At 59.7% G+C, this 27,933-nt stretch overlaps 1 protein-coding gene across 1 annotated transcript; it reads left to right on the top strand.

The window, feature by feature from the left end:
* WNT4 (Wnt family member 4) lies at positions 1-27,849 on the top strand. Its single transcript, XM_036350959.1, has 5 exons — positions 1-298; positions 14,301-14,536; positions 23,692-23,823; positions 23,911-24,053; positions 24,884-27,849. Exons 1-5 carry the CDS (start codon positions 222-224, stop codon positions 25,349-25,351), a joined length of 1,056 nt encoding a protein of 351 aa, XP_036206852.1. The 5' UTR covers positions 1-221; the 3' UTR covers positions 25,352-27,849.
* The last annotated feature ends 84 nt before the right edge of the window (positions 27,850-27,933 follow it).

Here is a 27,933-nt window from a genome sequence, read left to right as displayed (position 1 = left end):
TCCCGGCTCTGGGGCGGCGCTGACAGTCTGGTCCGCGCCGGGCAGCGGGCGCAGCAGCGGGCAGGGCTGCCGGCAGGCACGGAGGCAGAGCCCCGCCGCGCGCCCCGGCCCGCGCCCGGCGCCGCACCCCAGGCCGCCCGTGGGGTGCCCACCTGCCGCCCCGACGGGAGGCCCCCCGCGGCCGCAGCCGCTGCCCAGGGTCGGGCGCCCGCGGCGGCACCATGAGTCCCCGCTCCTGCCTGCGTTCGCTGCGCCTCCTGGTCTTCGCCGTCTTCTCGGCCGCCGCGAGCAACTGGCTGTAAGTCAGACCGGGACCTGGCTGCGCCGGGCGGGGGGCGGCGGGGCGGGGCGGGGCGGCGGGCGCTGGGGCGCCCGGCAGGTGTCTCGGCCGCGGGGCGTAAGGCTGGCTCGCGCTCTCCTCCGTCCCGGCCGCCCTCGGGGCACCCCTGCTGCCCGCTCCGCTCCCAGCCCAGAGGCGACAGGGGTGGCGGCAGCGGCGTCCGCACCCATAGGCGGCTTGGCGTGGGGCGCCGGAGAGCGCGAGGGGTGCGAGCGCGGGGCGGACCCCGGGATGGGGCTGTCGGGCGCGGGGTGCCGCCCGGGCCGAGCTGACAGGTCCCCGAGGAAGTCCATCACCGCGAAGGACTCCGGGTCCTCGTAGCAGGTTAATCCTGAGACGTCCAGGATCGAGCTCCGCGCGCCGCGCTGCGGGCTGGGCTGGAGGCGTGCAGAGACCTGTTCCCGCTTGGGGGGCGGGAGCCAGGGAGAGACGGAGAGAAGGGACCGGGACCCAGGGCCTCCGAGAGCCCGTGGCCGGCGCTGGCCAGCCTTGGTCCTCCCCGGGGCAGGAAGAAACAAAGTGGAGCCCGTAAGGACGACAACAGCCCCCCACTTCTCGGTGTCTCGCCTGGTGTCGGCTGGTGTCTGTCCTTCTCTTGCGGAGGCCTGACTCCCTGTGAAGGGACAGAGGTGTGGGGTGTCTAAAGGGATGAGCCTGGCTGAGTGAGTCCACAGGGAAGCAAGAGGACCCTGACTCCTCCATCCCCCTCAGTGACTACTCCCCAGGTTCCAGGCTTAACCCTGGCCCAGAGCGCTGCCCTCATCTTCTGTGGGCAGCCGGTGGGGAGCCGGGCTCCAGTATTGATCTGAAAAGCATGAGGTGGGAAGGGGGTTAGCCAACAGTGTAGCTGGGGTTTCCATGGAGACGGCGGGAGAGGAAAAAATTCTCTCTGCATCAAGACCAGAGAACAAATATCTCCCGTGAAATTGCCCCCAGTGTGCAGTGGCTGTTGCTATGAGGTCATTTCGGCCAGTCCGGGCCCTGCAGGCGGGAAGAGAGTGTTCGTTGGGGTCCGAGCCACCCAGGGCTTGGGGGACGGAGGTGATGTGGAATTCTCCCAGCTGTTGGGAGCGAGGACGCTGAGGCCGTCTGAAGTGGCTGCAGAGCTTTTGTTTTTCTTGGAGCTTTAATTTGATTAACACTTCAGGGGTAGTGGCACAGTGTACAGAAACCATGTCCTCCCACTGCCCCCCTGCAGACCAGCCCCCTGAGTGGGTCTGAATCACAGAGCTGAGGTGGGGAGCTGACTTGGACTTGGGGGAGCCTGGGGTCCCTGGAGCTGACTCTTGAAAGCACTGGTTCCGAGCTGGGCTCCACAGTGAGCGTGCGCATCAGAAAGAGTGAGGACGGGGTCTGACCGCCCAGCATAGTCACGAAAGGGCAGAGAGAGAAGGGGTGATTCCAGGGTCTGACCCAGGCCTTCGGGGGAAAGAGTGACATCCACCGTGGAAAGTCCTTGAAGAGCATCTAGTGTTTGGGCTCAATTTACAGATGCGAAAACTGAGGCCCCAGGAGCTAGGAACTGAACCCAGGTGCTCTGACTCCCAGGCAGTGACATAGCCCCTTCTCTGGAGCCGTTCCAGGGTTGAACCAGTGTGTCCCAGGTGGTGTCACATCAAAGCCCAAAATCCCGGTCCCAGCTTTGGGTCACGCAAACCGTGGGGAATTCCAACAGCTCAGTTCTGGTGCTGGCGCCGTGGGGGGCGGGGTGAGGAGGGCGGCCTGGAGGGAGAAGCAAGGTTGGCAAACCTGTTCTCTGCGACAGTGATGGTTCAGGTTGCCACAGAGCGGTCTCTGGATGACCCCGCTCATGCCTGCTCCACCCTGGACTTCGGGCCTCGAGCCAAGGGTCTCTGCTCAACCCAAGGCAGAAGGAGCGGGGGCTCCCCAGGACCCGAACCCAACCAGAGAGGCTGTGATGGAGAAGAGATCTCTGGGCACATCCAAGACTGGGTCATCTGCCTTGAATTTATCACCCTCCATCGCTGGACTTCTAGGAGCTTGGGGTCTAGGGAGAAAGACAAGATACAGGCAAAACCACGAATGGGTGGGGCAGTGTATGTACTGTTGCTGGCCGAGGAAAGGGTTACGTGAGAGCCAGAGCAGTCACGAAGCGGGGCACTTGGCCTGGAGGTTAGAATCGTGACAATAAGAATAATAATTACAATAGCTCCTACTGTACTCGCTCAACCCTGAAACACCTGAATCCCATTTCACAGATGAGACAATTGGGGATCAGGGAGGTAATTGCCCAGAGTCACCTAGCTCCTCAACAGCAGAAGGAGCTGATACAAAAGCTGCTTCTAGAAGGAAAAGCTTCAGGCAGGCAGGCATGGTGGCTGGCACCGTCCTTCAAGTGTGAGCCACGCCGGAGGTGGCTCTCAGAGGGGCAAGGCCTGGCTGGCCACCCCCCTCCTGGTACCTGGAGTCGGGCGTCAGTCCCGGGCGGCTGGCTGGCTGGTGCAGAAGCCGGTGCTGTGTGTTGTCTCCGAAGGCCTGGCAGGGAGGCCAGGTGTCCCGCTGCGTGCAGCTGTCGGACAGGAGGAAGCCTGGAGCGGGGAGGCTCCGCAGCCTGCGGCCTGGGCAAGCCCGGAGAAGCTGGAAGCTGTTGATTAGGCTTGTGTCTGGCACCCGGAGTGAGCTGACAGCTTGTGGCAGCTCCCACCACTGAGGGAGGGAGGGATGGACGGACGGATGAAAACAGTCCACCGGCGGATGGCCTGGACGCTGCCACAGACTTGGGCTCAGAAACGGCTCTAAATGTTCCCCCCGAGCAATAGGGCTGTGCTGGGAGTTGGGACACTGGGGTTCCAGTCCCAGCTCCGGGGTCCTTGGATGGGGCTCTTCCATCCTCTGGGCTGCAGTCCTCAGCAGAGGACTGAACCCCAAGTGGAAGTACTGGGAAGAGTCGGAGAACAGACGAGTTGAGGTTTCACTATTGTGGATTTACTGGGGGAAAGCAGTGGTGCACTGAGCCGGGGCCCTAGCAGAGACCTGCTAGGCGAGGGCAGGGAGCCCGTGCTGCACTCAAATACAGTCCAGCAGTGTGGCCAGAACTGGGTCTCTGAGATGACAGGTAGCCCACAGTTCCTTCCCGGTTCTGCCACTGACCAGCTGAGTGACCTTGGACAGCTTACTCCACCTCTCTGAGCCTTAGGTTCCTCATCTGCAAAATGGCAGCCACGCTTGGGGGCTTGTGAGGCAAGAGAGAGGCCACGCATGCAGCATCTGAGCACTGCACCAGGCACACCGAAGGCAATGGCCTGGCTGCTGCTGGAAGCTGAGGGCTGCTGTCAGTGAGACGGGAGTCGTGTCCCTATTTACAGGGACAATGGAGACAACAGGCCTTCAGGCTACTGCTCCCAAGCCCTGTTTACCCCAGGCTATTCTGTCCGGGTCCTGTGATGTTACATAGGACACTGCGGTGGGAGTTTAGGCTGCCACCGGCCTGTTCTTCGACCAGGGCCCCTGCAAGAGCCTCGGAGAGGGAGGGAGGCCCGGCCAGGCTCTCAGGCAAGTCCTGCTGGCCGGAGGAGTTGTGGCTGGGACAGGCGTTCGGTGCCGCCGGGGGAGGCATCACGTGGCTCAACTGGATCTGACTCCCCACAGGTGCACACCTCCCAGCCAAGCTCTGAGCATCTGCTTGCCCGGCGGACTATGTGATTCCCTTGGCCAAGGGCAGAGTGAGGCCTGGCACTCCGGCGCAGCTCGCTGGGCCAGGTGTGCACAGAACCAGCCCAGGTGTCAGTGCCAGCCCCACAGGTAAAGGTGTGGCCTGTCTCCCCTGAGTCTCCCGCAGGAAAGGATACCTCTCTCCCTTCTAAATAGTAAAAACCTGTCCCCTTGGAGCTCCTCTTCAGGCAGTGGTTCTCAACCTGTGGGTTGCGACCCCTTTGGCGATCAAACGACCCTTTCACAGGGGTCGCCTAAGACCATCCTGCATATCAGATATTTACATTATGATTCATAACAGTAGCAACATGACAGTTATGAAGTAGCAACGAAAATAATTTTTATGGTTGGGTCACAACATGAGGAACTGTATTTAAAGGGTCAGAAGGTTGAGAACCACTATCTTAAGGGCTCTGGGCATTGAGTCGCAATCACAGCAGCCCTTTACAGCTGACACTGGGATTTCTCAAGTCACCCCATTGATATGTAGGGCCTGTCCTGTGCATTGTAGGATATTCTGCAGCATCCCCGGCCTCTACCCACTCAGAAGCCGGTAGGAACCCCTCACTCAGATGACAGCCAAAAATGTCTCCAGACATTGCCCACTGTCCCCAGCAGAGCACGCTCACCCCTGGTTGAGAATCAGGGGTTGACAAAGCACTTTCACACGCATGACCCTAGTGGGATCACATCACCTCTTCCCCTGCCCTGTTCAGCGGAAGGAGACTGTATTCTTTTCAGTCCCACTTCGGAGGCCAGAAGAGCAGTGACTTCCCCAAGGACATTCTGCAAGTCAGAAGCAGGACTTCAACTTGACTGACTCTCACATGTTCAGACCTCCGGGTCTTTCATCCCCTGCCTCTATCCCCGCAACTATTCTGTATCATCTACAGCTACCACCCGGCAGTGTGGCTGCTGCCCCTGCGAGGTTATAAACATCTGGGGGCCTAGGTGTGGCATAAGCACCGCCGGGCGCCCTCGGAGTGCCTGACACGCGTCTGACGTGCGGTCGGGGCTCGGTCACCATGTGATGGGTAAAGGAAAGAAGGGCTTGTTCCCTCCAGAGCGCTTTCAGCTGTGGTCAGATGGTGCCCTGTCTTCAGAGACCTCAAGAAGCAGGGAGGTTCTGCTCCACTTGCCTGAGCCTCAGGTGATGCTAAGATGTGCCAGAGTGGGTGTCAGGAAGTGTGGCTGTCACCCAGCAGATCTGCTGCTCTGGCCTCAGCTCCCCAGTGAGGGCACGCCCCTCGGCGCCAGGCTAGCGCGGTCTCCCCCTCGCCCTCCACGGCAGGGCCCCTGGGACCAGGCTCTGCCCCTGGGGTTTGCTCAGGCGGCAGTCACAACCCAGCTGTCTGCTATGGCTTGACTTTCTTCCCTCAACCCTGGATTAGCAATTGAGCAACTCAGCAAGCATCTGACAAGACGGTGCTCCCCAAACCTGTTGAAACTCGCCCAACTCGGGCCCCGTGGGTGCGTTTGGAAAGCTGAGCATTTGCACCAAGCCTCCTCTCCTCGTTCCTCCCTCTGGGAAGAAAGGCTTGGCCTGAGCCAACCTGGCACAGAGCTGGCCAGGGAACCACCAATGAGGGCGACAGCTGCACGCCCCTGGCCCCTCCAGTCACCCCCACTCCAAACACGCCCGCGAGAGCCTCGCTGCTTTGCTCGGCAAACTCCGCTGGAAGGCCACGCTGCGACCCGTGGTTGCTGTCCAGATTTCCACAGGAGTTGCCAGGTTTTTATCTCTGAGTCCTGAACTGCCTCTTCTGTGATTCAGCCAAACCCAGGAGAAGGCTCGCTCCCTGCCGTGACCCCACCAGCTCCCCTTCCCCATCCGAGCCCTTCTCCGCCTCCCCTCATCTCCTGGAAAACTTGAAATGGATCTTTAAGAGTTCCCTGGCCAAGTCAGAACCCCGGCAGTGGAGGGGACCTGGTCTGAGAAGAGGGGGGAGGAGGTGGAAAGCGGGAGGGATGTGTCTGGGGAGGGAAGAGCCTCCTGACAGCTCGCAGCTCAGGAGGGAGCGGTGCAGAGGCCCATTAGAAGCAGCAGGAAATTGCTGATGAGACCAGAGGGGCCTCTTTTCTGCTGTGATTCTGAATGGTCCTTTCAGACCCTATTTCTCTCTCTGCTCACACGTCCCATCACACAGGACCGGGTCCCAGGAACTCTGCCCGGGGAGCTGGAGACTGCTGGGCATTCCTCTTGATCAAGGATGCCCCGCGGTGCTGGCACCCCAGGCAGAGGGGACAGAATCGCAGCCATCGGAGTGAGCGGGGCTCTCGGGGATGGTCCGCTCAGCCCCTCCCCAGACACTGAGCCTCTACGCAGGGGGGGGCCTGCTGTGCCCCATTCCCTCACGGCAAGCACTAATTTGTCAAGACTCATTCCATCCACCCATCAGGCTCTGTGCAGGGCGCTTGGGGTCACACAGCACATTAGTGGTAGCACTGGAACTCCATCCCCGGTCTCCTGCCTTTCCAGGACCTTCCCTGCAGCGGATGAAAGCAGCCCTGCAGCCCCACACCCCTGGCCAGTCACCATCTCCACTCATAGTGGTCCAGAGGTAGCAGGTGGTGAGCAACGGGGGCAAGAAAGGAACCAAGGTTTTCCCATCTGCCCACTGGGGTGGAGGTACGGGTTTGACCACAGGGTCTCCCAGGATTGGGCCTTTAGAAGGGATCCATCAAGGCCAAGGGAACTCACTAGAAACCTGGAGCCGCCGGGGTACGAGCCTCACTCCAGGAGGCCGGTGCTGGACAGCTCAGCTGGGGTTTCACCCATCCCCGCTCCCCCCCCCCAGGCTCCCTCAGTGGAACCAGGGAGAACAGATCAACGGGTCAGTGGCTACAAGGGCGAGGAAGGCACTCTGGACAAGGGCTGGGCAGGTCTTTGCGAGGGAGAAGCTCTCTGCTGGCAAATTAGGAGCCAAGCAAGGTCCGCAAGTGCCTCAGTTTGACACCCACTCACCTGCCCCAAACACCCCTGCCCCAGGGAGAGAAGGAAAATTCGTACCTTCTGGCACAGCCCTGGGGTCATCCAGGCTCAAGTCTGAGTGGCCACTTCCTAGCCCTGAGTCAGCCACCAGCTCCCCTGGGGGAAAAAAATACTGTGAAAGGGAAATGTGGGAGTGGGGTCATCTCTCAAACAGGAAGTGGGGGGCCACAGAGCCCTCAGGAATGAAATGTGAGGAGCAGGGACACCAGGTTAATGGGAGGAGTGGAAACTGGGAAGCCAAGAGACAGGAAATGGAGGTGCTGAGTCTTCTGGGGATGGGAGAAAAGGGAGCCAGGAATCCCAGGAGACAGGAAGAGGGGGGTAGTGCCCTGGGGTACAGGAGTGGGGACTTGCACTCCAGAGGAGGCCATCATCTCCCCCCAACTGAGGACATGCGCTCGGAGCCAAGAGAACTGGGCCTGGGCATTGAGGACGCTGGTTATGCTAAAATGGGCAGCACCCACGGCCCCACGACCACTAGGAGTCTCTCCAAGGCCCGCCCTCCTCACTGGCTGCCCCTCCAAGGGTTTCAGGCCAGCGGCAGCAACTTCTTTCATGGCCCCACAAGCTGCAGAGACTACAGTCCCAGATGCTGTCCAGGCAGCCACGCACCCACCGAGACATCTCCCCACCCCCCCAGGACCCTCACTCCTGAGCAGCCCCGCGCCTTCGCTGTGGGCGCTGGAAAGGCTCGTCAGTGGAAGATGGAGCCACGCCCTCCAGTCACTGGTGCCAAACCATCATGCCTTTGGACATGGGCCACCTCTGGACCCCGATCGGCTGGCCCAGGCTTAGGAGCCAGAGTGACCTATTTTCAAGTCCAGCCTGAGCACTTCTGACTGGCTGCATGGCCTTGAACACAGGTGTCTGAGCCTCAGTTTCCTAATCTGTAAAACGGAGGGGATAATACCCCCTGGACACCCCGACATGGATGCAGTAAGGATACATGAAAGCACGTGACTATTGCTTGAAGAGCACAAGTGACAGGGACCCCAGGTGCCTCTCTTCCCGTCATCTAGTCCTTCACACCGTTTCCAAATGCCCCGGGCACACCTGAGCTTGTCCTCCTCACCCCGAGTCCCCAGCTCCTAACAGCACCATCGCCCCCATCCCATCCCTCATACTCCCAGCCCTGAGGATCCATCTGATGGCCCAGAAACACCGGGAAAACAGGTTCCTCAACTCTACCTGCTCCGTCTGGAGTTTCTGTCCAAAGTCTGCAGTTGGGACCGAGGCTGAAGCGACCCACTATTCCCGATGGGAGTGTGTCTTCCCCTAAGTGTGTTCAGCTGAAAAAAAAAAGTGGTGTCAGGAACCCAGGACTAGGAGAGCTGACGGAGCCAAGCAAAGGAGACCAGTGAGCAGAGCTGGCTTCCTTTGCTGAGGGGTCCAGCAGGGGCTCCAGCCATGAGGAGGCTTTGAGATGGAGGTGATGACGCTCACGATGATAGTAAACATTCTAGTAATGATGATACTATAATCATGCTGCCAACAGGGGAAGAGCGCCTGCTACGTGAACCCTTCGTTCATTTGAGCCTCCCGAGATAAGCACCGCTGTTCTCCCCATTCTGTAGATGGAGACACTGAGGCTCGGCGATGTTCACTAGCTTGCCTCAAGTATCGCAGAGGTGGGATTTGACCCAGCCTGGCCATCTCCCTTGCACCATGTGCCACACTGACTACCACGCTGAGGGAGAAGGGTGTCGGGGACAGGGAGGGGGTGGGGGGGGGTAAGGGAGAGGCCAGCGGGATGCTAAGACCATGGGTACAGAAACGTTCAAAGCTCTGAACAGTTGGGGGTGTGGTGGGTGGGGATCACAGTTCTGGACGGGCTCCATGTCACTGTTGCTTTCATCGGCCCGTGTCTCCCAAGGTGGCTCGCTGTTCAGCAAGCACACTGCTTCCCCCAGGCTCCCCCTCCCTCCCACTTGGCCCTCCGCCTCCCGGTGCTGGTGTTGCAGGCAGGACCGCTCCTGAGGAGGCTCTAAATGCGGCCCGAGCAGGCAGGGAGGCCAGAGGGAGGGGGCAGAGAGGCCTGGGCCAGCGTCCCAGCCCCCGCCTGGACACCCGCAGGGCCAGGACCCATGACACTGATCTGCTTGGCCTCCCACACACCCCAGCCATTTCCCGTCTCCTCTCCTCTGGACGCGCAGAGTCAGAGCTGGGAGGAGTCCGAGAGGTGCGGGTTTTCCTCCAGGAATGTGTATATATTTTTTAAAAAGCAAGCAAACCTGGAAAAGCTTGGGACAAGCCCAGCTAATTTTAGTTTCTAATGAAAACAGCAGGTGGCCGAGAGGATCTGATCTCCCTGGCAGGGCCAGGGCCCTCCAGCCTTGCAGGCTGCAGGCACGGGCCGGGCGCGGGGAGGGCCTCCTGGGAGGAGCCTGAAGGACCTGCAGCCCCCGGTTGAGAAGATGGGGCATGAGCTGGCTGGCAGCAGCCGCAGGGGCAGCCTGGGATGGTGGGGTAACCTGATCGATGGCACGGCTGTGGCTAGAGTCCTGGGTGGCCGGGGCAGCAGGTGGCAAATTGCTAAGCCTGTACTCAGCAGTGGCAGGAAGAAGCCTAAACCGGGGCAATGCAGCTAGGCCCGGAGCAGAAGCAGGGATGGTCAAGGCTCTCCGCAGGCCGCCCAGCCCAGCGGCAGCCAAGACTGATCATGCCCAGGCTCTCTGTCTCCCCCAGAAATGGCTTGTGCAGTCGACATTTGAGCCCAGCCCAGCTCCAGGGTCAGCAAGTGGCATGGGTGTCTCTGGGGGAAAGGTTGAGCCGCCTTAAGGTGCACAGAGGGGTTTCCTGAGGTCCCCAGGACCAGGTGGGCCCCTCAGGGCCTCCAGGCCCTCGGCAAACTGAAAGGCAAAAGCTGTCTCCATGGCGGTCCCTCAGCCTCACACACTCCATTCATCCCTCCCCTGAGTCCTCTGCCAGGAGGTGAGCAGGGGGACCTGGTCAGGACAGAGCCCTCTGTGCAGCTGCACGTTTTTATTCAACGCTTCCTGTGTGCTGCACCCTGTGCTAGGCGCTGAGGAGAGCCTGGGCCGGACATGACACTGAGGGTGGCTTCACCCCCCTGCAGCTGTCCACGGGGCAGACCCACCACCAGGGGACGGGGAACAGAGAGGTCCCAGGCAGAGCTGGGTTTGTATTCCGAACGCTGCCGTCCGCTAGCTGTGTGACTTTGAGTGAGTCACCACACCTCTTCGGGCCTCAGTTTGCTCATCTGTAAAATGAAGCCAGGCACCCTAAGGATACCAGAACCAGCAAGAAATGCAGGGATGGCCGGGGATGCCCAGGGTCCTAACTCTCTCCACCTCATTTCCAACTCCATTTCCAGCTCCGGCTCCCAGTGCTTCCCAGGCCAGACACTGGGCTCTGGGAGAGCCTGGGTGGGGGTGGGGGTGGGGGGTGGGGCTGTGCCTCCTGTGGCATGGAAGGGGACAGCTGCTGGGCCAGATAAAGGCAGGGGTGGTGGGCATTGGTGCCAGCCACGGGGGCAGAGACACTCCTCAACGGAAGAGGTTTCTCAGCTTCTTCCTGGAAGCTGTCCCAGTGACTCACGGCCCTGGCAGCCTAGCAGCTCACCCCTAAATCCCCACTACTGTTATTTCAGCCCATCTCCCCTCGCGGAGCCCTGAGCCTAGGGGAGGGGGTGGGAGGCCTCTCCGGTCCGTCTCACGTCTTGTTCAACGGCAGAGCTTCCATCTGTCAGGAGGCCTTCGAGGCTTGGAACCCCCCATCCCAGTCCGTAGAAGGAGAGCTGCCAGCTCTGACAGTGGGAATGGCCACACAGACACACCGGCTTAGTGTACCCACAGGGAGACAGCCTCCGAGAGGGGCGGGGACTTGCCCAAGGTCACACAGGGGTGGGTGGCTCAGCCAGGCCTCCCTATCCTGCTCCCCCTGCCCAGACAACCCCTGGCCTTGAACCTCCCTTCACCAGAAGCCAGGACCCAGCAGTCCAACCTGGCCCCTGGCTCCATGCAGGGGGAGCACAGGTGGAGATGGGGACAGGCCAACTCTGGTCCCCCATGTCACCGAGGACATAGGGACCCCCACCCTTCTCCAAGAGGCCAGCCCTGGGTCTGAGCAGGAAAGGATCCAACTGGAAGCCCAACTTCTTGTCCCCTCGCCCCTGGCCTCCCAAACCTGGACCTGGCCCACAGCCAGTAGCCGGGCTCTTGGCGCCCCCTGCAGGCCAAGAGTGCCAGGTGGACTAGCTGCTTAGGGGACCCCTTCTCTCAGCTGGCAGAGGCAGGGGGGCACGCAGGCCCCGCACTGAGGAGCCAAGTGGTCCCCTCCCCTTCCAAATGCATCCTCTCCCTGCCCCTCAGCCATCTTCCTGCCCTGTGTCCTCAGAGACTCAGCTTCTGCCAGGACACTGCCAGTCTGTGCATCCGCCAGGCAGGACCTGGTAGAGAGGACGGGGAGGCCCTGAGGTCGGACCGCCTCAGCCGGGACCACCCACCTCCCTCTCGCCCGTGCTGCCAGGGAAGGGGGAGATCCTCACAGTCACTGCGCACCCACAGTGTGCCCAGCTCAGAACCAGATGCAGCAGCCACGTCAAATCACATTAGTTTCTCCCAGCAGCCCTCTGGGACAGGAACCGTTATCTCCACTTCTAGATAAAAAGCCAGACTCCGGCAGGCCCCACAGCCAGGGGCTGCTGCTGCAGAGAGGAGGCAAGTGGGTCCCAGAGCACATCTCCTTCCGACTGCGAAGGAAGCACCCCCAGTGGCTACCCAGGAGCTTCCCCTAAAGGGCTCTGCAGGCCAGTGCCAGCCTGGCCTCACAGCTGCCCCTCCCTGGGAACGTGTGAAAAGCCCAGATGCCCACCTGGAGTGGGGCCCAGGCACCTGCGCTTTCAGCAAACCCACAAATGTTTCGATGCACAGCCAGGTTTGAAAACCATCACCCTGGTCCAACCCACATGCCTGACAAATAGAACCCAGCTGCTGCTCGCACACCTCCAGGATGGGGAGCGCAGCGACAGGCAGTGCTGGCCGGCCGCACCGTGGCTGTCATCCTCAGGGTGTACGAGCCCAGCTCCCAGCAGCTTCTGCCCGCTGCTGTCGGTTCTAGTCCTTGAGCCACAATGTCTCTACCAACGGCTTTGAAATCAGGCAAAACCAGGTTCGAGTCCTGGCTCCACCTCTCACTCCCTGTGATTTTGCGCACAAGGCGAATTGCTTGACCTGTCTGTGCCCCAGTGTCCTCCTCTCTGAAATGAGAGCTGTTGTCTGGCTGAGAGGCTAGATGCAATAATGTAAGTAAAGTACTTAGCCCCCTCACTAGTGCCATAAAGTTCACTTTTTTTTTTTTTTTTTGCCCTGGCCAGCAAGCACAGTGGTTAGAGTGCCAGCCCACACACGAGAGGGTCTCGGGTTCGATGCCCAGTCAAGGACACATACCTGGCTTGCAGGCTCAGAGGCAACCAATGGATGTATCCCTGTAACATCAATGTTGCGCTCTCTCTCTCTCTCTCTCTCTCTCTCTCTCTCTCTCTCCCCCCCCCCCCTCCCGCCCCACCTTCCCTTCCATTTTCTCTAAAAATCAATGGAAAAAATATCCTCAGGTGAGGATATTTAACATACAAAAAAATTTCACTCTTTTTATTATCATCATCATAAAAATGTCCCATACTTTAACAGGGCTTTCTGTGTACTTTTCTATGCAGTCACCACTCAACAGTTCCCTCCTTCATTCCGCAAATGGTTGTTGAGTTCCTGCCCCGTAGCCTCTGGTTCGCATCAGGCCATCTTCCACTACAAGATCCCCTTTGCCTCTGACAACAGTTCTTGGCTTGGCCAGGAGCCGTGGTATCTTCCCCGCATTACAGATGGGGAAAATGAATCCCCAACATGGTCACCTTCCCCTCTAAATCTTCTTTGGACAGGAAACTTGTGGCTTCCCTTGTAGGATGCAACAGCATCTTCACCTCCACCCCAGCCAGCTCCCCCGACCGGGTTTGCTGGCCAAGGGTTCCCCGTAGAGGTGGTGGCGGGAGGACACTGTCTCTCTTGCTCTGAGCCCCAGGTCCGTGTGGCTGAGGCTGAGAGTACAGCCAGGGTCTGAGTTTTCTCCTGGGAGGCCGTGGGAAGGCTCCTTTCCCTCTCTGTGCTCACCTATGAAATGAGGGGTCTGAACCAGACCCCCTGTCTGGGCATGTTCCTTCAGTCTGTGGTTCTCTGTGATCTGCTGCTCCCCCAAGAACCCAACAGGCACCCCAGGCCGCCCTGCCTGGGAGGTGAGAAGATGGGCCTCTCACTGAGCAGGTGGGAAAGGGAGGCAGGGAGAGGAGAGGGGGCTTTCCAGAGACACCACCACCGCTCCTCCCATCATTAGACTGCCACTTGTACACCTACTGTGTGGCAGGGACACCTGGGGTGGGGGGTGGGCTGAAGGGCAGCAGTTATAGCACACGTCATGCGGACATCCACACCTGGGCTCCAATCAGGTCCATCCCTACAAACCGGGTGACCTTGAGCCAGTGACTTTGCCTCTGAAACATAGCCGACACTTAGTAGGTGCTCAGTGAATGCACGCCTCCTTCCCGTGAGAGAGGGATCACCTCTTCCTCACAGGGCCTTTTCCCTTCCTCGGGAGCATGTTTGTGTCTTGCTCCCGGCCCCCTTGCTTCCTGGTCAAGATCATACAGTGTCTCTCATTAGATGAGACAGAGCCTTCCTAGGCCCTTCCTAGAACCTTCCGAGGACGGGCAAGAGGAAGGCCGTGGGGTTTGAAGGAGCTTGAGGCTCGGCTCTGGCACTTGCTATCTATGTCACCTTGGGCACAGCACCCTCTTGGCCTGCGTTCTGGCCACCCCCACCCTGCCTGCCTTCACTGCCCCATCCCCACGTGCTGCAGCTCAGATGCTGGTCTCCATCTGGTGGCCCTGGATGTGGCTGGCAGTGAGGATCTGGGATTTGCAGCCAGAAGGTGGGGGCCATGGGGGTGGGACAGAGAGACACCAGAGCAGACTCCCAGCTAGCAGGCATCTCAGCAGGAAGGGGTGGGGGCCCAAGAGCTGGGACCACCCCGGTCCCATGGGGGCTCGGCCTGCTTTGCCCAACTTGAGGCAGAGGCCTTGTCATGGGAGACAACACTTCCCGCCTCCGGCCCCAAGAGCCGGGCCAGAGGGCCTGTCACTGGATCCAGACAGAAGCGGGCAGCCAGGCCCCAGGGTGGGAGAAGTCGGCTCCCAGAGACCTGGGCTGGGCATGGCCTCGTCCTGGGAGTGGACGGAGGGGGCGGGGTGGAGGCTCTGCATCTCATTCCACCCCACCACCCTCTCCCCAGGTACCTGGCCAAGCTGTCTTCGGTGGGGAGCATCTCGGAGGAGGAGACCTGCGAGAAGCTCAAGGGCCTGATCCAGCGGCAGGTGCAGATGTGCAAGCGGAACCTGGAGGTGATGGACTCGGTGCGCCGCGGCGCCCAGCTCGCCATCGAGGAGTGCCAGTACCAGTTCCGGAACCGGCGCTGGAACTGCTCCACGCTCGACTCCCTGCCCGTCTTCGGCAAGGTGGTGACGCAAGGTGAGGGAGGGGCTCGCGGGGGTGCTGGGGGCAGCGCGGGGTGTGGGCCCTCCGCCGGGGGACCCCGGGAGAGATGGCCATTTCCTTGCGTGGGGAATGATACACTCGCCAGTGGCCGGACTAGTCAGTCACTTGTCAAGCAAAAACAGCGCCCTGCTGCAGCGAGGGCATAGGGTGCCGATGGAGGCGTGATCCAGGCGGGGAGGCGGGCGGGGGCGGGGGGAAGGGGGGTGGCCGTCAGAGGAGGCGGCTGTTCTTCATGCTGGGTGGGCAGCACCTGCAGCCCTGGAGCTGCCATCCTGGGTTACAAAGGAAGAAAGTGAGGCTCAGGGAGGCCCCTCAGAGAGTGAACAGCAGAATCAGAATTCAGACCTGGGCTCCCGACCCCCAGCCCTTGGCACTCAGCCTCTCGTAGGCAAGCCGGTCTCACTCACCTGAACCTTTGACCACCCATACTGAGAGCCTCGCCCTGCCCGGCCCTGAGACCCAGGGATAAACGGCACCAGCGCCGGCCCTCCTCGGCTCTCCGTCCAGTCAACCGCAGCTCAGGAGGGCGGTGGCTTGCACGCCGATAGCGCTAACTGGGGACCAGACGCTGTTGGAAGTGTTTTAACTCACCTGGCCCTTGGTTACAAAATAGGCCTCCGTGTTACAGAAGAAACGGAGGCACACAGAGGCTCCGTAACTTGCCCAAAGTCGCAGAACTAGGAAGACTCGGGCCCCAAAATCCTGCTCCAGGGTGTCGCTCGTACCCACGTGAGAAAACACTGGGATGGAGGGGACACAGGAGTGGGAGCGCAGGGTGGACCCTCCCCTGGCCAGGGCTGGGCTCAGAGAAAGCGTTCCCAGAAGGCGAGCCCTCCGCGGAGACCAGGAATAGAAGAGGGCGTTGAGCCAAAGGACCGTGGGCCGGGGCAGAGGGAACGTCCCCTGCGACTAACTGGAAGGCTCCCTGAGAGGCCAGCGGGTCAGGCCTGCCCTCGAGGAAGTGCCGTGAACCAGCTGCCGCTCCTCTACTTCCTGAGCGTGAAACTGACACTCCGGAGCCTCCCGCAGCCCCTGGGGCCCCGTGACGTGCTCGGGCAGCAGGAAGGCGTTGCCTGGGCCAACCTTTGTCTTGGCACCTGTGGGCTGCTGGGCTTGTGGCAAACCGTGTGGATGTTGTTGGAAACCAACTGTGATAGAAATTTGGAAGCCATTCTCCCGGGAGCTGGCAGAGGCCAAACAGGCACGGTCGTGCTTGGCATGGCTGGACACTGCTGCCCGGAGAAGCCGAGATCCAGAGAGCGGAGGATTTCCCGGGATGACGGTGCCACTGCTGAGGGCCGGGGCTGCCTGAGTGATGAGGCCCAGATACGAGGCTCAAATAACAGGCCCTGAGCAGGGGGAGCTGCTCTGGCCGGCAGGTGCTTGCTGCCTGGGGTGGACTCACGGGCAGATCAGCAGGTGTCAGGCCCTTTCAGACCCCAGGCCTTTGCACATGCTGTGCCCTCTACCCCCACACGCAGCCCTCTTTCTCCGCCAACTCAGGAGGTCCCTCCCCGAGGCGTCCCAGCCCCGCAAGCAGGTGGTTGCTTTTCCTTCTTGGCCCTGAAACTCTTTGTTCACGCTTGGGTTTTCCCTTTTTTAAAAAAAAATAATTTTTTGTTTGAAATAATGTCAAACTTACAGAAAAGTTGCAAAAACAGGACAAAGAATTTTTAACCCATTTGCCTTTATCAGTTTCTCTCTCTGTCTCTCTCTCTCTCTCCCTCTCTCGCTCTCAAAACACACACGCACACTTTTGTTTAAACCATTGGTGTTCACGTGCTTTCGTGACACCTTGTAGACTGTACTGTGGGCCTGTCTCCCCACCCCACGCCCCGTCCCTAAGCCTCCAGCTCTTCCAAGGCCAGGGTGGTACCCAGCACGTGGCCGAGCCTGGATGCAGCAGAGGGACAGTCCATGCGGGTCTCCCAATGACAGGATGCGGGTCAGGGCAGGGACTGGAAGGGGCAGAGGAAGGCAGGCAGGGGTCAGTGCTGGCCTGCAGCCGGGAGGGACCCCATTCCTCGCCTGTGCTTGTGACGGGAGCTAAGGAGGGGGCCCAGCCCTGGCTCAGACGTTTGGGAAGACACTGAGAACCGACCGGGCGTGGCTGGGACCTGCTCCGGATTACAGTTGGAGCGTCCAGTCCCCTCGGGGCTGAGGCAGGGTACCCTCCCGCCAGGCCCAGCACCCCGGGCAGTCGTGTCTGCGGGAGTCTGTCTTCCTTTCCATCCATCTCCTCACTGTTGTGTCTTTCATATTCTTCCCGAGTAAAATTCCTCTTGGAAAAGCCTTCGTGTGGCCCCACAAGAGAAGGGACTTGTCCATCCCGAGGGCTCAGTGTTGCTCACAGAAGGTGCAGGGCTGATGACCTTGAGCAGTGACTTCACTCCCCGAGGCCCGGCGTCCTCACCTGTCAGTGAGCCCGGCAGGTGCGCTTACCTCATGGGTCGTCGAGAAGATTCGGTGACATCATGCGTGGCAGCACTTGGTGGAGACCCTGACCCGAGAAGAGCCGTCCGTCATCACCAGCTGCTGTCGTTTTTGGCTGCGGCGGCAGCAGCAGCCGGCCCGGGCCGGCCTCCCTCACAGCCCCCAGCTCTGGGAATTGGGGGGCTTGGCCAGTACCGCATTCATGAGCTGCCTGGCCGGGGTCGTGACCTCAGACCCAGGAGAGGCCACAGCTGACAGATGGCCCCCGGAGCCAGGAGCCCCGGGTTGCTGAGGGCCTGCTGCATGCTGCCCGCATCAGATCGCACTGACTCCGAGCGTGAGCAGCATTGTTCCCGTTTCACAGCTGAGCGAGGGGCTCCAGGACCTGCCGACTCTTGGCTGTGACATCCCAGGGGAAGTCCTTCTGTCCCCAGGCCTGGCGGTCCTGCTCCCTGTAAAACAGGGACAATCCCAGACCAACCTTCTGGGCCTCCCGTCAGGACTCAGCGAGATAATGCCACTGAAGGGCTCCCAGGCTCCCACAGAGATGCCCCTCGGGCTCTCTCACTGCCTGAGGCTTCCCAGCCTCCAAGCCTGCACTCTCCCGACCCCCAGCAGCGGCAGCCACCCTGCCTCCGACCTACTGAGGCCAGACAGATGGTGAACTAATGGTGACTGGTGAGGACAGTGTATAAGTTAGGGCCAAACTGTGTGTTCTAGGCCTTAAATCTACTGGAAGTTTGGTAAAATTAGTGTCTGGGGAAGCCTGGAATGGGGGCAGGTAGTGGCAGTTCTTGGCTGAGCAGGCATTAAGGGCCAGATGAGGGATGGCCTCCGAGTTTTAGTCACTGCTTCATCCTGATGCCCAGAGCAGCACCTGCACCGCAGGTAACTGAGAAATACTTGCTGAATGACTGAAAAGGGTGAGTCCGCGAAGGTTGGAGGTTGCCCTGAGCAGGGCGGAGAGGGCTGGAAAGGCGCACAGACTCCTCTTCTCCTGCTCCCCTCCATCTGCAGACAGCCCCATCTTCCCCTGCTCCCCTCCATCTGCAGACAGCCCCATCTTCTCCTGCTCCCCTCCATCTGCAGACAGCCCCATCTTCCCCTGCTCCCCTCCATCTGCAGACAGCCCCATCTTCCCCTGCTCCCCTCCATCTGCAGACAGCCCCATCTTCTCCTGCTCCCCTCCATCTGCAGACAGCCCCATCTTCCCCTGCTCCCCTCCATCTGCAGACAGCCCCATCTTCTCCTGCTCCCCTCCATCTGCAGACAGCCCCATCTTCTCCTGCTCCCCTCCATCTGCAGACAGCCCGGGCCTCCCCTGCCTCTTTGCATCTCTCTCTGTGACCTTCATCAAGTTCTTGTCCTGGAAAAGGGACTCAGAGAGCCCTGAGTCCCCTCAGGCTCTGGCTGCCATGGCTGGGAGGGGATGTGGTGCACTGGCCCTAGCAAAGAGAAGATTCAAAATCAGGCCCATCTCTCCATCCCCACACATCTAACATCATCTAGGACACCTTACTGGCTGTAGCCTCGGACTGGATTTAGTAAGTAAATGCTTTCCTAGCCGGTTTGGCTCAGTGGATAGAGCGTCGGCCTGTGGACTGAAGGGTCCCAGGTTGGATTCCGGCCAAGGGCACATACCCGGGTTGTGGGCTCAATCCCCTGTAGGGGGCGTGCAGGAGGCACCAATCAATGATTCCCTCTCACTATTGATGTTTCTCTCTCTCTCGCTCCCTCTCCCTTCCTCTCTGAAATTAACATATATTACAAAACATATATTACAAAAAAAAAAAAAAGCTTTAAAAAAAAAGGGAAGAAGTAAATGCATTTCAGTCTGGGGCGGTGACTCACTGAAACCCGTATGCTCATATTTGTCCTCAATACTTGCATGACATTGGACCTAAGGAGGGCGAGACCATGCCTTCCTTCTGGTGACCTCTCAGGCCAGCCTTACGGAGCCATCAGATAATTTATGGGACATTCTGCCACTGGGAGTTCCTTGAGGGTGAATTCACCTCCGCAGCCCCGGTGCCTCGCATGGGCCTAGCTCACCGCAGGTGGTCAGTAACGGTGTGGCCAGGCAGCAGCAGGAAAGAAGGGTCTCTGCCCTAAGGAAGCCTTTAGCCCAAAGGCAAAGACATGGTCAGCTGACTGGCCTCCAGAGTGTGCGTGCCCCACCGACATTTGTTTGCAAATGATAAAGTGGCACTAACCACCCAACAATAAGCCTCGCAATAGCTACTGTGTCTTGAGCACTTACTATGTGCCAGGGACTAGACCAAGCACGGTCCCTACTTTACCCGATTAGATTTCCAGAACCAGCTGACGAGGTCAGTGCTGTTAACAGCCCCATTCTATGGGCAGAGAGCTGACGGCTCACATGCAGGAGGGGGAGGCGGGGGGCAGCACCAGGACTCCATCTCAGGCCTGCCTGGCAAGTGCCCTGCTCTTTCCCCTCCCCACCCTGTCTCCAAGCAGCTGTGAGGGGCCACTCTGTGCCCAGCCTTGTGCTGGGGGCTGGAGGAGAAGTGTGAGGAACAGCCTGGTCCCAGGAGCTTTGAGTCTGGCTGCAGAGGCCAGATAAACACACAGGACCCTTAGCAGATAAAACAGTCTGCGACCCCATCCTGATGGCGAGGCACAGGCCAGGGAGCGCAATGCCTGCCGGGAGGAAGTGCGGGAGAAGTGCAGGGTCTGGCCTGCGGGCAGCAAGATTCCCCATGTTCCAATTGGGGAAGGAGGCTCAGAGAGGAAGGTCACACCACTAGTTAGGGTCTCCACACAGCTTGGCCCAGCCCCAAGGCCTCTCCCCTTTCCCCTGTCCTACATCACCTCTTGAATCCAAAGAGGCTTCCTGGAGGTGATAGAATCAGGACTCAGCACAGGTTGATCTCAAGAAAAAGTGAGTTTTTGCAGATAGGAGAGCAAAGGAGCCTGGCCGGTGTGGCTCAGTGGTTGAACGTTGACCTATAAACCAGGAGGTCACAGTTTGATTCCTGGTCAGGGCACATGCCCAGGTTTACAGGCTTACTCCCCAGATGGGGGTATGGGGAAGGCAGCCAATCAATGATTCTCTCTCATTGTTGATGTTTCTATCTCTCTCCCTCTCCCTTCCTCTCTCAAATCAATAAAAAAATATACATTTTTTTAATAAAGAGAGAGCAGAAAACTGGAAAGGCAGGCTGGAGCAGGGATGAGGAGAGAATGGAGAGTAATGTCTTTCTCAGAGACCAGGGCCTGTCCTGCCCACCTCCCAGGACCCCCACTGAGTCTGCTTTGGGAACATGTGAGTTATGCTGGGAATGGCACTTCCATCAGGACACCGCCTGGTGCCGGGGGATCACCATGCCCAAGGCTTCCTTTCCAGACCAACTCAGCCTCGTCTGGTTCTCCTCCAAACACTCCTTCCTGCCAGGATGCACTTCCTTCCGACACCTGGGAGAGACATCGCAGGTGATGTGCCCAGAAGAGCACAGGTCTTGTTCCAATTCCCTCTGGGCCACGGACTGGCTGGGGGACCCCAGACAGGACACTGAGCCTCGCTTTTTCCTCTGGAGAGCAGAGCTGGTTGCTAAGGTTGTTGTGAGCTGTAGATAACATGTGCAAAGGCCCCGGTGCCCTCAGAATGGGGAGCTACTGCTGGATCCATAAGGCAACTCTGGATTCCCAGCCCCAAGGAGCCTAGCACCTTGGAAAAGATGGCACTGAGGCAGGATGGGAGGACACACAGAATTTAAACCAGTGGAGCCGGCAGAGGAGGTGCCCTGGGAAGGAGCAAAAGCAGGAAGAAAGGAAGGGGGGTGGGGGGTGGGCAGATGGCTCTATGGAAAAAGAAGACGATTGCAGGGCGGGGCTGGCACCTGAGAGAGTCCTGCCTTACCCTGGGCCGGCCCTGCTGTCCCCAGAGGACAAAGCAGGACTGTCTTTCCCCGCAGCTGGAACAGGCCAACCCTGCCCAGGCAGCAGTTATCTACCACGTGGCTGGGAACTCCCTTCTGCTGTGCTCGCAGGCGCCCCGCAATCCATTTCCTCTCTCAGCAGTTGCTGCCAGGTGCCCACTAGTCAGCAAGGCTCCAGCCTGGCACCCAGCAAAGAGGCGGAGCCGGGAGGGGCCGCAGCAGTAGAGTCAAAGGGCTGGGACCCAGGGCCTGTGAGAAAAAGCTGGAGGAGCCACAGCCACCGGCTTTAGGGGCACGGTGGCCTGGCCACGTGCCCCAGGCCTCTGGGGCCTCCTGTGCTGAACACAGCCAGCTGCTCACCACCCCCAGTAAAGAACCCACAAAAGGAACTGCACTTGTCCTACAGCACGTGAGACCGAAGGGTAGACCTAAAGAAGTCCCTCTTGGTTTCAGGTGCTAAGAAGGCGGGAGGTGGTAAGAATGTGGCTGGTGTTCTCTTGCTGTTGTTTTTAATCTGTTTTTATTGATTTCATAGAGGAAGGGAGAGGGAGATAGAAAGATCAATGATGAGAGAGAATCATTGACCGGCTGCCTCCTGCAGGCCCCCCACTGGGGATGGAGCCAGCAACCGGGCATGTGCCCTGACGGGGAGTCGAACCATGACCTCCTGGTTCATAGGTCGATGCTGAGCCACTGAGCCATGCCAGCTGGGCGAGAGTGGCTGGTGTTTATTCCCAGGGGCTCCGGCCCTGAGGCAGGATGATGTCAAGGTTGAAAGCCCTGGAGCCAGGCTGCCTGAGTCCAAGTTTCGGTCCCACCAGTTCCCAGCTGGGTCCTGATGGACAAGTTGCTTCCCCACTCAGTGCGTCCTATAAGCTTTAGCTCTTTGTATTATTACCCTTCTTCCAGAATCTCTTCCTTCAGGCCCACTCCCAAGCGGAGAAAATCATAGCATTCTCGTCCCAAAGCTAGAGCAAGGGGTCCCAGAGTCCTGGCTGATAGGTGGGTATTGGTTTGGGGAATGAGGCAGAGATTTCCCTGAGCAACCTTTCAGGGCGCCCTGCACCCCAGGGCCAGGAGCACTCAAGGGAAGTGGTGAGGCTAGAGCTGGGGGTGGGCCCAGGCTGCCTGAGAGCCCAGAGAAGCAAGGGAGAAAGGACCACGCCGGGCCAGAGCTGGGGCCCATGGCCCTATCTCCTGCTTTCCCTCCCCCCTGGTCTTTGGGGCAAAGAATTGTGCTGGTTCAGGCCTGGAAATACCAGAAATACCAGAAACTAAAGTCGTCTCTCTTTGGGCGGCCACAGCACAAAACCAACCAACATGATCCTGCTATTAACCTCGATTAACTTGGAGAGGATTCCATCTCGGGCTGTCGAGGCCCCCGTGGCCCCAGCCAAGGCCCCTGATGCCAGCCCAAAATGGCCAGGGCAGGGCAGAGGGTGGGCAGTATCCCCAGTGCAGGGGCTGAACCGGGAACAGGGCATCCTGAGCCACCAGGGCCTGAGCTGCCCCCACCCCAGCTCCGCTTTTTCTGCTGCCCGTCCACAGACACGGGCACAGAGGAGGTGATTGTTTCTGTCTGACCACGGCGACTGCTCCCCAGGGCAGCCGAGAGCGCAGGCCTGGGTGTCGCAGAGGTAATTGCCAACCACGGGGCCAAAACCTGCCCCCTCCACTCCTGCGGACACAGACGCTCCAGCAAGAGACAGAAGGACAGTCACGGGCACACAGAGGCCCTCACAGGGCCCAGGAGAGGAGCTGGGCCTGTCTGGTCACCCTCCCGGCCAGCCATGCACACACGCACCACACTTGCACTACACACACAGGCACACTCCCTCCCACCACCCACACCCCAGAAAGAGGCTCCACAGAAGCTACACCCCCGAGGCACAGTTCCTAGGAGGATAAAAACACCCATTCAGGCAGGGGGTGAGGGCAGGCACCAAAATAGAACCGCTAAGAAGTCCTGGGCGGAAGGGAAAGACAGGCCCAGAGGCGGACGGACTGCATCTGAGTCCTGCTCCTATCATTTCCTCGCTGGGTGCTAGGGCCAAATCACTTCCCCTTCCCAAACCTGCACTGTGCCATCTGTGAAATGGGCACAGATAAAGGGCCCAGTGGGAGAGGGCCCGGCATCAGTAGCAGTGGTCCAGCTGAAGAGGAGGGGCCACTGTGATTACAATCTACTCTTAGAGATAGGAAGCAAGAGGAACTCAGGGATGAGCGCAGCCTGAACAGGAAGGGCCGGGGCAGGACCCAGGGGCAGGGGACCCCTCGGAGCTGGGAAATAGGTGCTAGAAGAACTCGGGTTTTAGAGGGAGCCCGATGGGCTGGCAGTCCCGCCTGCCACGTCACAGCCCTGTCGTCTGGGTAAGTCAGTTCTCCTCTCTGAGCCTCTGTCGGAGACGACGTGAACACCACTAGCCTTCTGGGGGCGTTGAGGACAGTAACCCCACAGAAGCTAACAGCGATGACGCTGGTCTGTCTGCCTGCTCAACCGGGCGCCGTGTGACCAGGGACGAGTTGACTGATCTCTGTGGGATGGGGATCACGGCAGTGCCGACCTCACGGGCGCTGTGAGGATGACATGCTCAGCACACGTCAGGATGCTGGCATGCAGTCTGTGTACTTAGCATCGCATGGGGAGAAGGATCGCCAGCAGTGCCGCTCCTGGCCCATGGGAGGTCGATCTCTCCAGGGGCCTCCGCGTTCAGGTCCCAAATACCCTCCGCCTCTGAAAAGGAGGGTGCGGGGAGGAGCCCCGGGACCCAGCTGCCCTCCCTCTGCCGCCCACAGGGACTCGGGAGGCGGCCTTCGTGTACGCCATCTCTTCAGCAGGTGTGGCCTTCGCGGTGACGCGGGCGTGCAGCAGTGGGGAGCTGGAAAAGTGCGGCTGTGACCGGACAGTACACGGGGTCAGCCCCCAGGGTAAGTGCGGGAGGTGGGGAGGCATGAGTGGGAGAGCAGAGGCCTGGCCGTCACTCATCTGTGGCCCCTTCTGCCCTCGTGCCCCAGGCTTCCAGTGGTCAGGATGCTCCGACAACATCGCCTATGGCGTGGCCTTCTCACAGTCGTTCGTGGACGTGCGGGAGAGGAGCAAGGGGGCCTCGTCCAGCCGGGCCCTCATGAACCTCCACAACAATGAGGCCGGCAGGAAGGTAGCGTGGCATTTCTTCTGCCCCCATCACCCAGGGGCGGGGGCGGACTCGGGAAGGTCCCTGACACACTCTCCCACCCACATGCCACTCAGAAAGCATCTGTCCAGGCTCTCACCGGCACCAGGCACCTCCGGGAAGGCAGGGGGCAGGAGCAGTGAGTGGTGCCCTGCACAGCATACATCCCCCCACATACGTAACAGGTAGTACACTAGGATGTGAATCCTGAGTCATAGCAAAGGTCATGTGCTTCTCTCAGATACCATCTGCCTTCTCGATACCTACTCAAGGTTCCTGTGCAGATTCAATGCAAATGTGTTCTTCCCCATCATGTCACCTGCCACTTGCTGTTTCATATGACACTGCCCTGTAAAATCTCTCTCCCTTGCCTGGTTGGTGTGAGCATCAACCCATGAAGCAAGAGGTCACTGGTTCGATTCCCAGTCAGGGCACATGCCCAGGTTTCAGGCTCAATCCCCAGTAGGGGGCGTGCAGGAGGCAGCTGATCGATGTTTCTCGCTCATCGATGTTTCTATCTCTCTATCCTTCTCCCTTCCTCTCTCTCTAAAACCAATGAAAACGTATTTTAAAAATAAAATAAAATGTCTCTTCCCTGCAACTGTAAGTGCCCCAAGGACAGGGCCAGTATCTTCTTTAACTGCCCCCAACACAGCTTACCCGCCCACCACACATACAGTAGGTGCTTAATACAGAGGAAGCCTGGCAATGCATCCTTCTCCGATGCTGCGGCATCCCCCCAGCCCTGCCCCCTCCGGCCCCTCCACAGCCTCCCCTGACACCTGTCTGCTCTCTCCCCTGCCGGTCCTGTGCAGGCCATCCTGACGCACATGCGGGTGGAGTGCAAGTGCCACGGGGTGTCGGGCTCCTGCGAGGTAAAGACCTGCTGGCGGGCCGTGCCGCCCTTCCGCCAGGTGGGCCACGCCCTGAAGGAGAAGTTTGACGGTGCCACCGAGGTGGAGCCGCGGCGTGTGGGCTCCTCCAGGGCGCTGGTGCCGCGCAACGCGCAGTTCAAGCCGCACACCGACGAGGACCTGGTGTACTTGGAGCCCAGCCCGGACTTCTGCGAGCAGGACATGCGCAGCGGGGTGCTGGGCACGCGGGGCCGCACGTGCAACAAGACATCCAAGGCCATCGACGGCTGTGAGCTGCTGTGCTGCGGCCGCGGCTTCCACACGGCACAGGTGGAGCTGGCCGAGCGCTGCAGCTGCAAGTTCCACTGGTGCTGCTTCGTCAAGTGCCGGCAGTGCCAGCGGCTGGTGGAGCTGCACACGTGCCGGTGACTGCCGCCCACCCGCGCCCAGCACCGCCTCGCAGCCGGGGAAGGCCCATAATTTAAACAGTCCCCCACCACCCACCCCAAAAGATACTGGTGATATTTTTTTGTTTTGGTTTGGTTTTTGGGTCCTCATGTTATTTATTACCGAAACCAGGCAGGCGACCCCAAAGGCACCAGCTGGGGTCTCCCTGAAGCCTGGGCCTCCGTGGCTGCCAATGACCAAAGGGACCTTGCTCGTACTTCCGGCTATCCACGCGTGGCTGCTGCTGACCACTCGCTCGGCTGTTATCTGTGTCCGTCTTTCCACTTGTGGACTCAAAGTGGGTAGCAGGCGTGTTACAGCCACGTGCCTACCAACCGCCATCTAGGGAAAGAGATAGCCCTGTGGTGGGGGAAATCAGTGCCATTTCGCTGGAAGTTGCGCCCCCACACATACACACGGGCCCCTGGCAGCTTCATCCTGGTAGCCTTGTCCTCTCAAGGCCACTGGAAAGGGAATGGGCAGATACCAGGCCAAGGGCAGAGGGTTCATTTCAGCCCTCCATGAGCAGCTGGAGGTGCAACTTCTGTGGGACCTTCCAGGCAGAAGAGCAGGTGAGGTGAGGGCAAGAGAAAGCTGCAGTCCCACCCTAGAGCCCAGCCTGTCTGGCCTCCCCCTCAGAGAGGGAAACCCCCACTCCCTGGTCCCTTCCAGGCAGGAGTCCAGCCGGCCATCCTGGATCAGCGATCCCAGCAGGGTCTCTGCAGTGATGCCCCGTGTGAGCCTCCTCCTCACAGAGCTGCTTCTCTGTGACACTAGGAATGGACATGGCTCACACACACACAGAGGAAAGGGCCGTTTAAGAAAGCCCTCTCCCAACCATTTCATGCGCCCAATTTACTGAGTAAATACTACGTTCTAGGCCCGATATTGGGCCATCTCACTGGATGATGGAGAAGACAGGGATGTTCGTGCCCACTTTGTAGCAGCGGGGGCAATGCCCAGCGGGTCCCAGAGCAGCAAGATGCAGAGGCAGAGCCGCAAGCGCCCTCCAGCCAAGGCTCCTCCAGGCTCCTGCACCTGAAGGCCCAGAACCTGCAGGTCTTCTTGGGTCTGAGCCTTGGGGAGAGGGCTCTGCTGGAGGAAAAGGGGCCGCGAGGCAGTTGGAGGCACAGACCACAGGCTGAGCGAGAGCCCCCACAGTTCCTGAGGGCAGAGCTCTGAGGGACAAGGCGGACAGCGGGGAGGCACCCTGCCCCTGGGGACCACGGTACTGAAGAGTCCCCCCAAGATCGCACCAGCTGCCCGGGCCTGGCCCTGCACAGCAGCCACACCGTCAGGAGCCCAGTCCAAACTTCTGTGAGCAAGACAAGCACACAGCAAGACCTGGCCTGACCCCACTGCCTCTAGGTGGGCTCCCAACCACCAAAGGGACTCGCTGCCAGCCCAGGCTCCAGGCTTCCCCCACATTGGGGCTCTAGGCTTCTGGTTTGAGGTCTTGAGCTCTGGGATCCCCTTTGGAGGTTCTCAGACCCAAGCTCTTGGCTCCAGGGTTCAACGTCTGAATCCAAGTCCCAGATTCAGAAGGCAGGCTCTGGCCTGCAGAAGCTCTCCAGGCCTGTGGTTTGTGCCTCCTGGTGTCGGCTCCCTCACGAAGAGGTCAACACTCTTGGCCTCCAGCCAAGCTCTCTGCTCAGGGTCCATCTGAGAAGGCCAAAACCAAGTGAGATGCTGGAGCCACATTCGAATGTGGGGATAATCTTGGGGCGGGCAGGCTCTGATGTGGATGAAAGCTGAGCCGACTGTGTCCCCACAACTGCCCAGCGGGGCTCACTGCTCCTCTGGCGGGCTCTGTGCAGCCATATGCTCAGCGCCAGGGAAAATACCATCCCTCACTGGCAGAGGCAGACCCTGACGAAGGGAGCAACAGGGACCCCTCCCCTTCCAGAGATAGGGCTGAGCCACTCTCCCCCATCCCCAAGTCCTCTCCCCAGAGCCAGGGGAACAGGAGGTCCAGGCTGAATGCTGGTATGATGGGCACTACCCCCAGGAAGAAGGGAGAGGGTCTGGGCCCATTCACGGGCTTCACCTTCCCACCTGCCAGGGGGCTCCTCACAGCTGGGGTTCTGAAGGGTGTAACCTCTGCCCAGCCCTACCACCACCACCACCAGCCCCCCAAACGCCAAAGGGAGCCTCAGCTACAGGCAAACGGAGCTTCCTTGGACACGTCCTCCTCCAAACTGTCCCAGATCGAGGAAGAACCAGCACAGGCCTGACAGCCCACCCACTCTGGAAGCTGGTCAGAGGGTCCAAGTCCAGCCCAAAACCTTCTCCACTCATCTTGCCACAGGCCAAGGTGATGTCCTCCGCGGCCTCGGGCTGGAGAGGCCCTGGCTTTGGATGCTGCTGCCCCTCTGCTGCCCCATCCCATCCTCCAATTTTTATATGAGGCTCCTTGCCTTTGTGACATCCCCATGAAATAGTCTGATGCACGATAAAATGATTATTTCTTTATCTTGCAATTGTGGTAGTGACTTTTTTGTAGAAGAGGGAGAAGAGAGACTTGGGAAAGGAAAGAGAAAAGCAAATAAAGAGTAGCAATCTCT

The sequence above is a fragment of the Myotis myotis genome, unplaced genomic scaffold, assembly GCF_014108235.1.
Source record: "Myotis myotis isolate mMyoMyo1 unplaced genomic scaffold, mMyoMyo1.p scaffold_m19_p_2, whole genome shotgun sequence".
Taxonomy (NCBI): domain Eukaryota; kingdom Metazoa; phylum Chordata; class Mammalia; order Chiroptera; family Vespertilionidae; genus Myotis; species Myotis myotis.
This window is presented reverse-complemented; position numbering and strand designations above follow the sequence as displayed.